Source organism: Bolinopsis microptera, chromosome 7 (genome assembly GCF_026151205.1).
Source record: "Bolinopsis microptera isolate Bmic1 chromosome 7, MBARI_Bmic_1.0, whole genome shotgun sequence".
NCBI classification, from domain to species: Eukaryota; Metazoa; Ctenophora; class Tentaculata; order Lobata; family Bolinopsidae; genus Bolinopsis; species Bolinopsis microptera.
The window spans coordinates 18258238-18272875 of NC_087078.1; the positions used below are offsets into that span (position 1 = coordinate 18258238).

The 14638-nt window shown below is 36.3% G+C and overlaps 1 protein-coding gene across 1 annotated transcript in view; it reads left to right on the plus strand.

The window, feature by feature from the left end:
* Positions 1–25: 25 nt before the first annotated feature.
* The window catches only part of LOC134818779 (translocator protein-like), a 30129-nt gene continuing 15516 nt past the window's right edge, over positions 26–14638 (plus strand). The window contains exon 1 of the mRNA XM_063828424.1: positions 26–55. Within this exon, the coding sequence (XP_063684494.1) occupies positions 26–55 (30 nt within the window). The remainder of the gene's footprint in view (positions 56–14638) is intronic.

The following is a 14638-nucleotide window of genomic DNA, read 5'->3' on the forward strand; positions in this document are numbered from 1 at the left end:
TGACCAATTAAGCAGTGAACAATAGATGGCATTTGACACAACTGAGGTGCTGGAAGTTTGATTTCGGTCGGAGGAAGCCCACAGCAGAAAGCTTAACAAAACGAAAAGTTGTATTTTCAAAATTCTGTCCCATTTTCAAATGTGAAATTTTCTGAACACAAATTTGACAGATCGGATGAACTTTTTGCCCAGAAACCAATTAGTCAGCTAATTGATGATGATATGAAACCAAACTGAGGTACTGGGAGTCAAAATCCCGAATAAAATTGCAAAATCATATTGTCCCAATCTCTGTCCCATTTTCAGTTTTTGAAGATGAAATTTCCAGGACCGAAATTTTACAGTTTTTACTGATTTTTTCACCCGCAACCAATAAGTAAGTCAACTATAGGTGCCATATGACACGACTGAGGTGCTGGAAGTTTGATTTCGGTCGGAGGAAGCCCACAGCAGAAAGCTCAACAAAACGAAAAGCTGTATTTTCAAAATTCTGTCCCATTTTCAAATGTGAAATTTTCTGAACACAAATTTGACAGATTGGATGAAATTTTTGCCCAGAAACAAATTAGCAGCTAATTGATCATGGTATGAAACCAAATTGAGGTACTGGGAGTCAAAATCCCGAATAAAACTGCAAAATCATATTGTCCCAATCTCTGTCCCATTTTCAGTTTTTGAAGATGAAATTTCCAGGACCAAAATTTTACAGTTTTTACTGATTTTGTCACCCGCAACCAATTAGTAAGTCAACTATAGGTGCCATATGACACGATTGAGGTGCTGGAAGTTTGATTTCGGTCGGAGGAAGCCCACAGCAGAAAGCTTAACAAAACGAAAAGTTGAATTTTCAAGATTCTGTCCCATTTTCAAATGTGAAATTTTCTGAACACAAATTTGACAGATTGGATGAAATTTTTGCCCAGAAACAAATTAGCAGCTAATTGATCATGGTATGAAACCAAATTGAGGTACTGGGAGTCAAAATCACGAATAAAACTGCAAAATCATATTGTCCCAATCTCTGTCCCATTTTCAGTTTTTGAAGATGAAATTTCCAGGACCGAAATTTTACAGTTTTTACTGATTTTGTCACCCGCAATCGATTAGTAAGTCAACTATAGGTGCCATATGACACGATTGACGTGCTGGAAGTTTGATTTCGGTCGGAGGAAGCCCACAGCAGAAAGCTTAACAAAACGAAAAGTTGTATTTTCAAAATTCTGTCCCATTTTCAAATTTGAAATTTTCTGAACACAAATTTGACAGATTGGATGAACTTTTTGTCCAGAAACCAATAAGCAGCTAATTGATGATGGTATGAAACCAAATTGAGGTACTGGGAGTCAAAATCCTGAATAAAACTGCAAAATCATATTGTCCCAATCTCTGTCCCATTTTCAGTTTTTGAAGATGAAATTTCCAGGACCGAAATTTTACAGTTTTTACTGATTTTGTCACCCGCAACCAATTAATAAGTCAACTATAGGTGCCATATGACACGATTGAGGTGCTGGAAGTTTGATTTCGGTCGGAGGAAGCCCACAGCAGAAAGCTTAACAAAACGAAAAGTTGTATTTTCAAAATTCTGTCCCATTTTCAAATTTGAAATTTTCTGAATACAAATTTGACAGATTGGATGAAATTTTTGCCCAGAAAAAAATTAGCAGCTAATTGATCATGGTATGAAACCAAATTGAGGTACTGGGAGTCAAAATCCCGAATAAAACTGCAAAATCATATTGTCCCAATCTCTGTCCCATTTTCATTTTTTGAAGATGAAATTTCCAGGACCGAAATTTTACAGTTTTTACTGATTTTGTCACCCGCAACCAATTAGTAAGTCAACTATAGGTGCCATATGACACGATTGACGTGCTGGAAGTTTGATTTCGGTTGGAGGAAGCCCACAGCAGAAAGCTTAACAAAACGAAAAGTTGTATTTTCAAAATTCTGTCCCATTTTCAAATTTGAAATTTTCTGAACACAAATTTGACAGATTGGATGAACTTTTTGCCCAGAAACAAATTAGCAGCTAGTTGATGATGGTATGAAACCAAATTGAGGTACTGGGAGTCAAAATCCCGAATAAAATTGCAAAATCATATTGTCCCAATCTCTGTCCCATTTTCAGTTTTTGAAGATGAAATTTCCATGACCGAAATTTTACAGTTTTTACTGATTTTATCACCTGCAACCAATTAGTAAGTCAACTATAGGTGCCATATGACACGATTGAGGTGCTGGAAGTTTGATTTCGGTCGGAGGAAGCCCACAGCAGAAAGCTTAACAAAACGAAAAGTTGTATTTTCAAAATTCTGTCCCATTTTCAAATTTGAAATTTTCTGAACACAAATTTGACAGATTGGATGAAATTTTTGCCCAGAAACAAATTAGCAGCTAATTGATCATGGTATGAAACCAAATTGAGGTACTGGGAGTCAAAATCCCGAATAAAACTGCAAAATCATACTGTCCCAATCTCTGTCCCATTTTCATTTTTTGAAGATGAAATTTCCAGGACCGAAATTTTACAGTTTTTACTGATTTTGTCACCCGCAACCAATTAATAAGTCAACTATAGGTGCCATATAACACGATTAAGGTGCTGGAAGTTCGATTCCGGTCGGAGGAAGCCCACAGCAAAAAGCTTAACAAAACGAAAAGTTAAATTTTCAAGATTCTGTCCCATTTTCAAATGTGAAATTTTCTGAACACAAATTTGACAGATTGGATGAAATTTTTGCCCAGAAACAAATTAGCAGCTAATTGATCATGGTATGAAACCGAATTGACTAATTGAGGTACTGGGAGTCAAAATCCCGAATAAAACTGCAAAATCATATTGTCCCAATCTCTGTCCCATTTTCATTTTTTCAAGATGAAATTTCCAGGACCGAAATTTTACAGTTTTTACTGATTTTGTCACCCGCAACCAATTAGTAAGTCAACTATAGGTGCCATATGACACGATTGACGTGCTGGAAGTTTGATTTCGGTCGGAGGAAGCCCACAGCAGAAAGCTTAACAAAACGAAAAGTTGTATTTTCAAAATTCTGTCCCATTTTCAAATTTGAAATTTTCTGAACACAAATTTGACAGATTGGATGAACTTTTTGCCCAGAAACAAATTAGCAGCTAGTTGATGATGATATGAAACCAAACTGAGGTACTGGGAGTCAAAATCCCGAATAAAATTGCAAAATCATATTGTCCCAATCTCTGTCCCATTTTCAGTTTTTGAAGATGAAATTTACATGACCGAAATTTTACAGTTTTTACTGATTTTATCACCCGCAACCAATTAGTAAGTCAACTATAGGTGCCATATGACACGATTAAGGTGCTGGAAGTTTGATTTCGGTCGGAGGAAGCCCACAGCAGAAAGCTTAACAAAACGAAAAGTTGTATTTTCAAAATTCTGTCCCATTTTCAAATTTGAAATTTTCTGAACACAAATTTGACAGATTGGATGAAATTTTTGCCCAGAAACAAATTAGCAGCTAATTGATCATGGTATGAAACCAAATTGAGGTACTGGGAGTCAAAATCCCGAATAAAACTGCAAAATCATACTGTCCCAATCTCTGTCCCATTTTCATTTTTTGAAGATGAAATTTCCAGGACCGAAATTTTACAGTTTTTACTGATTTTGTCACCCGCAACCAATTAGCAAGTCAACTATAGCTGCCATATAACACGATTAAGGTGCTGGAAGTTCGATTTCGGTCGGAGGAAGCCCACAGCAAAAAGCTTAACAAAACGAAAAGTTAAATTTTCAAGATCCCATTTTCAAATGTGAAATTTTCTGAACACAAATTTGACAGATTGGATGAAATTTTTGCCCAGAAACAAATTAGCAGCTAATTGATCATGGTATGAAACCGAATTGACTAATTGAGGTACTGGGAGTCAAAATCCCGAATAAAACTGCAAAATCATATTGTCCCAATCTCTGTCCCATTTTCATTTTTTCAAGATGAAATTTCCAGGACCGAAATTTTACAGTTTTTACTGATTTTGTCACCCGCAACCAATTAGTAAGTCAACTATAGGTGCCATATGACACGATTGACGTGCTGGAAGTTTGATTTCGGTCGGAGGAAGCCCACAGCAGAAAGCTTAACAAAACGAAAAGTTGTATTTTCAAAATTCTGTCCCATTTTCAAATTTGAAATTTTCTGAACACAAATTTGACAGATTGGATGAAATTTTTGCCCAGAAACAAATTAGCAGCTAATTGATCATGGTATGAAACCAAATTGAGGTACTGGGAGTCAAAATCCCGAATAAAACTGCAAAATCATACTGTCCCAATCTCTGTCCCATTTTCATTTTTTGAAGATGAAATTTCCAGGACCGAAATTTTACAGTTTTTACTGATTTTGTCACCCGCAACCAATTAGCAAGTCAACTATAGCTGCCATATAACACGATTAAGGTGCTGGAAGTTCGATTTCGGTCGGAGGAAGCCCACAGCAAAAAGCTTAACAAAACGAAAAGTTAAATTTTCAAGATCCCATTTTCAAATGTGAAATTTTCTGAACACAAATTTGACAGATTGGATGAAATTTTTGCCCAGAAACAAATTAGCAGCTAATTGATCATGGTATGAAACCGAATTGACTAATTGAGGTACTGGGAGTCAAAATCCCGAATAAAACTGCAAAATCATATTGTCCCAATCTCTGTCCCATTTTCATTTTTTCAAGATGAAATTTCCAGGACCGAAATTTTACAGTTTTTACTGATTTTGTCACCCGCAACCAATTAGTAAGTCAACTATAGGTGCCATATGACACGATTGACGTGCTGGAAGTTTGATTTCGGTCGGAGGAAGCCCACAGCAGAAAGCTTAACAAAACGAAAAGTTGTATTTTCAAAATTCTGTCCCATTTTCAAATTTGAAATTTTCTGAACACAAATTTGACAGATTGGATGAACTTTTTGCCCAGAAACAAATTAGCAGCTAATTGATCATGGTATGAAACCAAATTGAGGTACTGGGAGTCAAAATCCCGAATAAAACTGCAAAATCATACTGTCCCAATCTCTGTCCCATTTTCATTTTTTGAAGATGAAATTTCCAGGACCGAAATTTTACATTTTTTACTGATTTTGTCACCCGCAACTAATTAGTAAGTCAACTATAGGTGCCATATGACACGATTGAGGTACTGGAAGTTTGATTTCGGTCGGAGGAAGCCCACAGCAGAAAGCTTAACAAAACGAAAAGCTGTATTTTCAAAATTCTGTCCCATTTTCAAATGTGAAATTTTCTGAACACAAATTTGACAGATTGGATGAACTTTTTGCCCAGAAACCAATTAGCAGCTAATTGATGATGGTATGAAACCGAATTGAGGTACTGGCATGGGAGTCAAAATCCCGAATAAAATTGCAAAATCATATTGTCCCAATCTCTGTCCCATTTTCATTTTTTGAAGATGAAATTTCCAGGACCGAAATTTTACAGTTTTTACTGATTTTGTCACCCGCAACCAATTAGTAAGTCAACTATAGGTGCCATATGACACGATTGAGGTGCTGGAAGTTTGATTTCGGTCGGAAGAAGCCTACAGCAGAAAGCTCAACAAAACGAAAAGCTGTATTTTCAAAATTCTGTCCCATTTTCAAATGTGAAATTTTCTGAACACAAATTTGACAGATTGGATGAACTTTTTGCCCAGAAACAAATTAGCAGCTAATTGATCATGGTATGAAACCAAATTGAGGTACTGGGAGTCAAAATCCCGAATAAAACTGCAAAATCATACTGTCCCAATCTCTGTCCCATTTTCATTTTTTGAAGATGAAATTTCCAGGACCGAAATTTTACATTTTTTACTGATTTTGTCACCCGCAACTAATTAGTAAGTCAACTATAGGTGCCATATGACACGATTGAGGTACTGGAAGTTTGATTTCGGTCGGAGGAAGCCCACAGCAGAAAGCTTAACAAAACGAAAAGCTGTATTTTCAAAATTCTGTCCCATTTTCAAATGTGAAATTTTCTGAACACAAATTTGACAGATTGGATGAACTTTTTGCCCAGAAACCAATTAGCAGCTAATTGATGATGGTATGAAACCGAATTGAGGTACTGGCATGGGAGTCAAAATCCCGAATAAAATTGCAAAATCATATTGTCCCAATCTCTGTCCCATTTTCAGTTTTTGAAGATGAAATTTCCAGGACCGAAATTTTACAGTTTTTACCTATTTTTTCACCCGCAACCGATTAATAAGTCAACCATATCTGCCATATGACACGATTGAGGTGCTGGAAGCTTGATTTCGGTCGGAGGAAGCCCACAGCAGAAAGCTTAACAAAACGAAAAGCTGTATTTTCAAAATTCTGTCCCATTTTCAAATGTGAAATTTTCTGAACACAAATTTGACAGATTGGATGAACTTTTTGCCCAGAAACCAATTAGCAGCTAATTGATGATGGTATGAAACCGAATTGAGATACTGGGAGTCAAAATCCCGAATAAAATTGCAAAATCATATTGTCCCAATCTCTGTCCCATTTTCAGTTTTTGAAGATGAAATTTCCAGGACCGAAATTTTACAGTTTTTACTGATTTTGTCACCCGCAACCAATTAGTAAGTCAACTATAGGTGCCATATGACACGATTGACGTGCTGGAAGTTTGATTTCGGTCGAAAGAAGCCCACAGCAAAAAGCTTAACAAAACGAAAAGTTAAATTTTCAAGATCCCATTTTCAAATGTGAAATTTTCTGAACACAAATTTGACAGATTGGATGAAATTTTTGCCCAGAAACAAATTAGCAGCTAATTGATCATGGTATGAAACCGAATTGACTAATTGAGGTACTGGGAGTCAAAATCCCGAATAAAACTGCAAAATCATACTGTCCCAATCTCTGTCCCATTTTCATTTTTTGAAGATGAAATTTCCAGGACCGAAATTTTACAGTTTTTACTGATTTTGTCACCCGCAACCAATTAGCAAGTCAACTATAGCTGCCATATAACACGATTAAGGTGCTGGAAGTTCGATTTCGGTCGGAGGAAGCCCACAGCAAAAAGCTTAACAAAACGAAAAGTTAAATTTTCAAGATCCCATTTTCAAATGTGAAATTTTCTGAACACAAATTTGACAGATTGGATGAAATTTTTGCCCAGAAACAAATTAGCAGCTAATTGATCATGGTATGAAACCGAATTGAGGTACTGGGAGTCAAAATCCCGAATAAAACTGCAAAATCATATTGTCCCAATCTCTGTCCCATTTTCAGTTTTTGAAGATGAAATTTCCATGACCGAAATTTTACAGTTTTTACTGATTTTATCACCCGCAACCAATTAGTAAGTCAACTATAGGTGCCATATGACACGATTGAGGTGCTGGAAGTTTGATTTCGGTCGGAGGAAGCCCACAGCAGAAAGCTTAACAAAACGAAAAGTTGTATTTTCAAAATTCTGTCCCATTTTCAAATTTGAAATTTTCTGAACACAAATTTGACAGATTGGATGAAATTTTTGCCCAGAAACAAATTAGCAGCTAATTGATCATGGTATGAAACCAAATTGAGGTACTGGGAGTCAAAATCCCGAATAAAACTGCAAAATCATACTGTCCCAATCTCTGTCCCATTTTCATTTTTTGAAGATGAAATTTCCAGGACCGAAATTTTACAGTTTTTACTGATTTTGTCACCCGCAACCAATTAATAAGTCAACTATAGGTGCCATATAACACGATTAAGGTGCTGGAAGTTCGATTCCGGTCGGAGGAAGCCCACAGCAAAAAGCTTAACAAAACGAAAAGTTAAATTTTCAAGATTCTGTCCCATTTTCAAATGTGAAATTTTCTGAACACAAATTTGACAGATTGGATGAAATTTTTGCCCAGAAACAAATTAGCAGCTAATTGATCATGGTATGAAACCGAATTGACTAATTGAGGTACTGGGAGTCAAAATCCCGAATAAAACTGCAAAATCATATTGTCCCAATCTCTGTCCCATTTTCATTTTTTCAAGATGAAATTTCCAGGACCGAAATTTTACAGTTTTTACTGATTTTGTCACCCGCAACCAATTAGTAAGTCAACTATAGGTGCCATATGACACGATTGACGTGCTGGAAGTTTGATTTCGGTCGGAGGAAGCCCACAGCAGAAAGCTTAACAAAACGAAAATTTGTATTTTCAAAATTCTGTCCCATTTTCAAATTTGAAATTTTCTGAACACAAATTTGACAGATTGGATGAAAAGCTTAACAAAACGAAAAGCTGTATTTTCAAAATTCTGTCCCATTTTCAAATGTGAAATTTTCTGAACACAAATTTGACAGATTGGATGAACTTTTTGCCCAGAAACCAATTAGCAGCTAATTGATGATGGTATGAAACCGAATTGAGATACTGGGAGTCAAAATCCCGAATAAAATTGCAAAATCATATTGTCCCAATCTCTGTCCCATTTTCAGTTTTTGAAGATGAAATTTCCAGGACCGAAATTTTACAGTTTTTACTGATTTTGTCACCCGCAACCAATTAGTAAGTCAACTATAGGTGCCATATGACACGATTGAGGTGCTGGAAGTTTGATTTCGGTCGAAAGAAGCCCACAGCAAAAAGCTTAACAAAACGAAAAGTTAAATTTTCAAGATCCCATTTTCAAATGTGAAATTTTCTGAACACAAATTTGACAGATTGGATGAAATTTTTGCCCAGAAACAAATTAGCAGCTAATTGATCATGGTATGAAACCGAATTGACTAATTGAGGTACTGGGAGTCAAAATCCCGAATAAAACTGCAAAATCATACTGTCCCAATCTCTGTCCCATTTTCATTTTTTGAAGATGAAATTTCCAGGACCGAAATTTTACAGTTTTTGCTGATTTTGTCACCCGCAACCAATTAGCAAGTCAACTATAGCTGCCATATAACACGATTAAGGTGCTGGAAGTTCGATTTCGGTCGGAGGAAGCCCACAGCAAAAAGCTTAACAAAACGAAAAGTTAAATTTTCAAGATCCCATTTTCAAATGTGAAATTTTCTGAACACAAATTTGACAGATTGGATGAAATTTTTGCCCAGAAACAAATTAGCAGCTAATTGATCATGGTATGAAACCGAATTGAGGTACTGGGAGTCAAAATCCCGAATAAAACTGCAAAATCATATTGTCCCAATCTCTGTCCCATTTTCAGTTTTTGAAGATGAAATTTCCATGACCGAAATTTTACAGTTTTTACTGATTTTATCACCCGCAACCAATTAGTAAGTCAACTATAGGTGCCATATGACACGATTGAGGTGCTGGAAGTTTGATTTCGGTCGGAGGAAGCCCACAGCAGAAAGCTTAACAAAACGAAAAGTTGTATTTTCAAAATTCTGTCCCATTTTCAAATTTGAAATTTTCTGAACACAAATTTGACAGATTGGATGAAATTTTTGCCCAGAAACAAATTAGCAGCTAATTGATCATGGTATGAAACCAAATTGAGGTACTGGGAGTCAAAATCCCGAATAAAACTGCAAAATCATACTGTCCCAATCTCTGTCCCATTTTCATTTTTTGAAGATGAAATTTCCAGGACCGAAATTTTACAGTTTTTACTGATTTTGTCACCCGCAACCAATTAATAAGTCAACTATAGGTGCCATATAACACGATTAAGGTGCTGGAAGTTTCGATTCCGGTCGGAGGAAGCCCACAGCAAAAAGCTTAACAAAACGAAAAGTTAAATTTTCAAGATTCTGTCCCATTTTCAAATGTGAAATTTTCTGAACACAAATTTGACAGATTGGATGAAATTTTTGCCCAGAACAAATTAGCAGCTAATTGATCATGGTATGAAACCGAATTGACTAATTGAGGTACTGGGAGTCAAAATCCCGAATAAAACTGCAAAATCATATTGTCCCAATCTCTGTCCCATTTTCATTTTTTGAAGATGAAATTTCCAGGACCGAAATTTTACAGTTTTACTGATTTTGTCACCCGCAACCAATTAGTAAGTCAACTATAGGTGCCATATGACACGATTGACGTGCTGGAAGTTTGATTTCGGTCGGAGGAAGCCCACAGCAGAAAGCTTAACAAAACGAAAAAGTTGTATTTTCAAAATTCTGTCCCATTTTCAAATTTGAAATTTTCTGAACACAAATTTGACAGATTGGATGAAATTTTTGCCCAGAAACAAATTAGCAGCTAATTGATCATGGTATGAAACCGAATTGACTAATTGAGGTACTGGGAGTCAAAATCCCGAATAAAACTGCAAAATCATATTGTCCCAATCTCTGTCCCATTTTCATTTTTTGAAGATGAAATTTCCAGGACCGAAATTTTACAGTTTTTACTGATTTTGTCACCCGCAACCAATTAGTAAGTCAACTATAGGTGCCATATGACACGATTGAGGTGCTGGAAGTTTGATTTCGGTCGGAAGAAGCCTACAGCAGAAAGCTCAACAAAACGAAAAGCTGTATTTTCAAAATTCTGTCCCATTTTCAAATGTGAAATTTTCTGAACACAAATTTGACAGATTGGATGAACTTTTTGCCCAGAAACAAATAGCAGCTAATTGATCATGGTATGAAACCAAATTGAGGTACTGGGAGTCAAAATCCCGAATAAAACTGCAAAATCATACTGTCCCAATCTCTGTCCCATTTTCATTTTTTGAAGATGAAATTTCCAGGACCGAAATTTTACATTTTTTACTGATTTTGTCACCCGCAACTAATTAGTAAGTCAACTATAGGTGCCATATGACACGATTGAGGTACTGGAAGTTTGATTTCGGTCGGAGGAAGCCCACAGCAGAAAGCTTAACAAAACGAAAAGCTGTATTTTCAAAATTCTGTCCCATTTTCAAATGTGAAATTTTCTGAACACAAATTTGACAGATTGGATGAACTTTTTGCCCAGAAACCAATTAGCAGCTAATTGATGATGGTATGAAACCGAATTGAGGTACTGGCATGGGAGTCAAAATCCCGAATAAAATTGCAAAATCATATTGTCCCAATCTCTGTCCCATTTTCAGTTTTTGAAGATGAAATTTCCAGGACCGAAATTTTACAGTTTTTACCTATTTTTTCACCCGCAACCGATTAATAAGTCAACCATATCTGCCATATGACACGATTGAGGTGCTGGAAGCTTGATTTCGGTCGGAGGAAGCCCACAGCAGAAAGTTTAACAAAACGAAAAGCTGTATTTTCAAAATTCTGTCCCATTTTCAAATGTGAAATTTTCTGAACACAAATTTGACAGATTGGATGAACTTTTTGCCCAGAAACCAATTAGTCAGCTAATTGATAATGGTATGAAACCGAATTGAGATACTGGGAGTCAAAATCCCGAATAAAATTGCAAAATCATATGTCCCAATCTCTGTCCCATTTTCAGTTTTTGAAGATGAAATTTCCAGGACCGAAATTTTACAGTTTTTACTGATTTTTTCACCCGCAACCAATAAGTAAGTCAACTATAGGTGCCATATGACACGACTGAGGTGCTGGAAGTTTGATTTCGGTCGGAGGAAGCCCACAGCAGAAAGCTCAACAAAACGAAAAGCTGTATTTTCAAAATTCTGTCCCATTTTCAAATGTGAAATTTTCTGAACACAAATTTGACAGATTGGATGAACTTTTTGCCCAGAAACAAATTAGCAGCTAATTGATCATGGTATGAAACCAAATTGAGGTACTGGGAGTCAAAATCCCGAATAAAACTGCAAAATCATATTGTCCCAATCTCTGTCCCATTTTCAGTTTTTGAAGATGAAATTTCCAGGACCGAAATTTTACAGTTTTTACCTATTTTTTCACCCGCAACCAATTAATAAGTCAACCATATCTGCCATATGACACGATTGAGGTGCTGGAAGCTTGATTTCGGTCGGAGGAAGCCCACAGCAGAAAGCTTAACAAAACGAAAAGCTGTATTTTCAAAATTCTGTCCCATTTTCAAATGTGAAATTTTCTGAACACAAATTTGACAGATTGGATGAACTTTTTGCCCAGAAACCAATTAGCAGCTAATTGATGATGGTATGAAACCGAATTGAGATACTGGGAGTCAAAATCCCGAATAAATTGCAAAATCATATTGTCCCAATCTCTGTCCCATTTTCAGTTTTTGAAAATGAAATTTCCAGGACCGAAATTTTACAGTTTTTACTGATTTTGTCACCCGCAAACCAATTAATAAGTCAACCATAGCTGCCATATGACACGATTGAGGTGCTGGAAGTTTGATTTCGGTCGGAGGAAGCCCACAGCAGAGAGCTCAACAAAACGAAAAGCTGTATTTTCAAAATTCTGTCCCATTTTCAAATGTGAAATTTTCTGAACACAAATTTGACAGATTGGATGAACTTTTTGCCCAGAAACAAATTAGCAGCTAATTGATCATGGTATGAAACCAAATTGAGGTACTGGGAGTCAAAATCCCGAATAAAACTGCAAAAATCATATTGTCCCAATCTCTGTCCCATTTTCAGTTTTTGAAGATGAAATTTCCAGGACCGAAATTTTACAGTTTTTACCTATTTTTTCACCCGCAACCAATTAATAAGTCAACCATATCTGCCATATGACACGATTGAGGTGCTGGAAGCTTGATTTCGGTCGGAGGAAGCCCACAGCAGAAAGCTTAACAAAACGAAAAGCTGTATTTTCAAAATTCTGTCCCATTTTCAAATGTGAAATTTTCTGAACACAAATTTGACAGATTGGATGAACTTTTTGCCCAGAAAACCAATTAGTCAGCTAATTGATGATGGTATGAAACCGAATTGAGGTACTGGGAGTCAAAATCCCGAATAAAACTGCAAAATCATATTGTCCCAATCTCTGTCCCATTTTCAGTTTTTTGAAGATGAAATTTCCAGGACCGAAATTTTACAGTTTTTACCTATTTTTTCACCCCGCAACCAATTAATAAGTCAACCATATCTGCCATATGACACGATTGAGGTGCTGGAAGCTTGATTTCGGTCGGAGGAAGGCCCACAGCAGAAAGCTTAACAAAACGAAAAGCTGTATTTTCAAAATTCTGTCCCCATTTTCAAATGTGAAATTTTCTGAACACAAATTTGACAGATTGGATGAACTTTTTGCCCAGAAACCAATTAGTCAGCTAATTGATGATGGTATGAAACCGAATTGAGATACTGGGAGTCAAAATCCCGAATAAAATTGCAAAATCATATTGTCCCAATCTCTGTCCCATTTTCAGTTTTTGAAGATGAAATTTCCAGGACCGAAATTTTACAGTTTTTACTGATTTTTTCACCCGCAACCAATAAGTAAGTCAACTATAGGTGCCATAAGACACGACTGAGGTGCTGGAAGTTTGATTTCGGTCGGAGGAAGCCCACAGCAGAAAGCTCAACAAAACGAAAAGCTGTATTTTCAAAATTCTGTCCCATTTTCAAATGTGAAATTTTCTGAACACAAATTTGACAGATTGGATGAACTTTTTGCCCAGAAACAAATTAGCAGCTAATTGATCATGGTATGAAACCAAATTGAGGTACTGGGAGTCAAAATCCCGAATAAAACTGCAAAATCATATTGTCCCAATCTCTGTCCCATTTTCAGTTTTTGAAGATGAAATTTCCAGGACCGAAATTTTACAGTTTTTACTGATTTTTTCACCCGCAACCAATAAGTAAGTCAACTATAGGTGCCATATGACACGACTGAGGTGCTGGAAGTTTGATTTCGGTCGGAGGAAGCCCACAGCAGAAAGCTCAACAAAACGAAAAGCTGTATTTTCAAAATTCTGTCCCATTTTCAAATGTGAAATTTTCTGAACACAAATTTGACAGATTGGATGAACTTTTTGCCCAGAAACAAATTAGCAGCTAATTGATCATGGTATGAAACCAAATTGAGGTACTGGGAGTCAAAATCCCGAATAAAACTGCAAAATCATATTGTCCCAATCTCTGTCCCATTTTCAGTTTTTGAAGATGAAATTTCCAGGACCGAAATTTTACAGTTTTTACCTATTTTTTCACCCGCAACCGATTAATAAGTCAACATATCTGCCATATGACACGATTGAGGTGCTGGAAGCTTGATTTCGGTCGGAGGAAGCCCACAGCAGAAAGCTTAACAAAACGAAAAGCTGTATTTTCAAAATTCTGTCCCATTTTCAAATGTGAAATTTTCTGAACACAAATTTGACAGATTGGATGAACTTTTTGCCCAGAAACCAATTAGTCAGCTAATTGATGATGGTATGAAACCGAATTGAGATACTGGGAGTCAAAATCCCGAATAAAATTGCAAAATCATATTGTCCCAATCTCTGTCCCATTTTCAGTTTTTGAAGATGAAATTTCCAGGACCAAAATTTTACAGTTTTTACTGATTTTTTCACCCGCAACCAATAAGTAAGTCAACTATAGGTGCCATATGACACGACTGAGGTGCTGGAAGTTTGATTTCGGTCGGAGGAAGCCCACAGCAGAAAGCTCAACAAAACGAAAAGCTGTATTTTCAAAATTCTGTCCCATTTTCAAATGTGAAATTTTTCTGAACACAAATTTGACCAGATTGGATGAACTTTTTGCCCAGAAACAAATTAGCAGCTAATTGATCATGGTATGAAACCAAATTGAGGTACTGGGAGTCAAA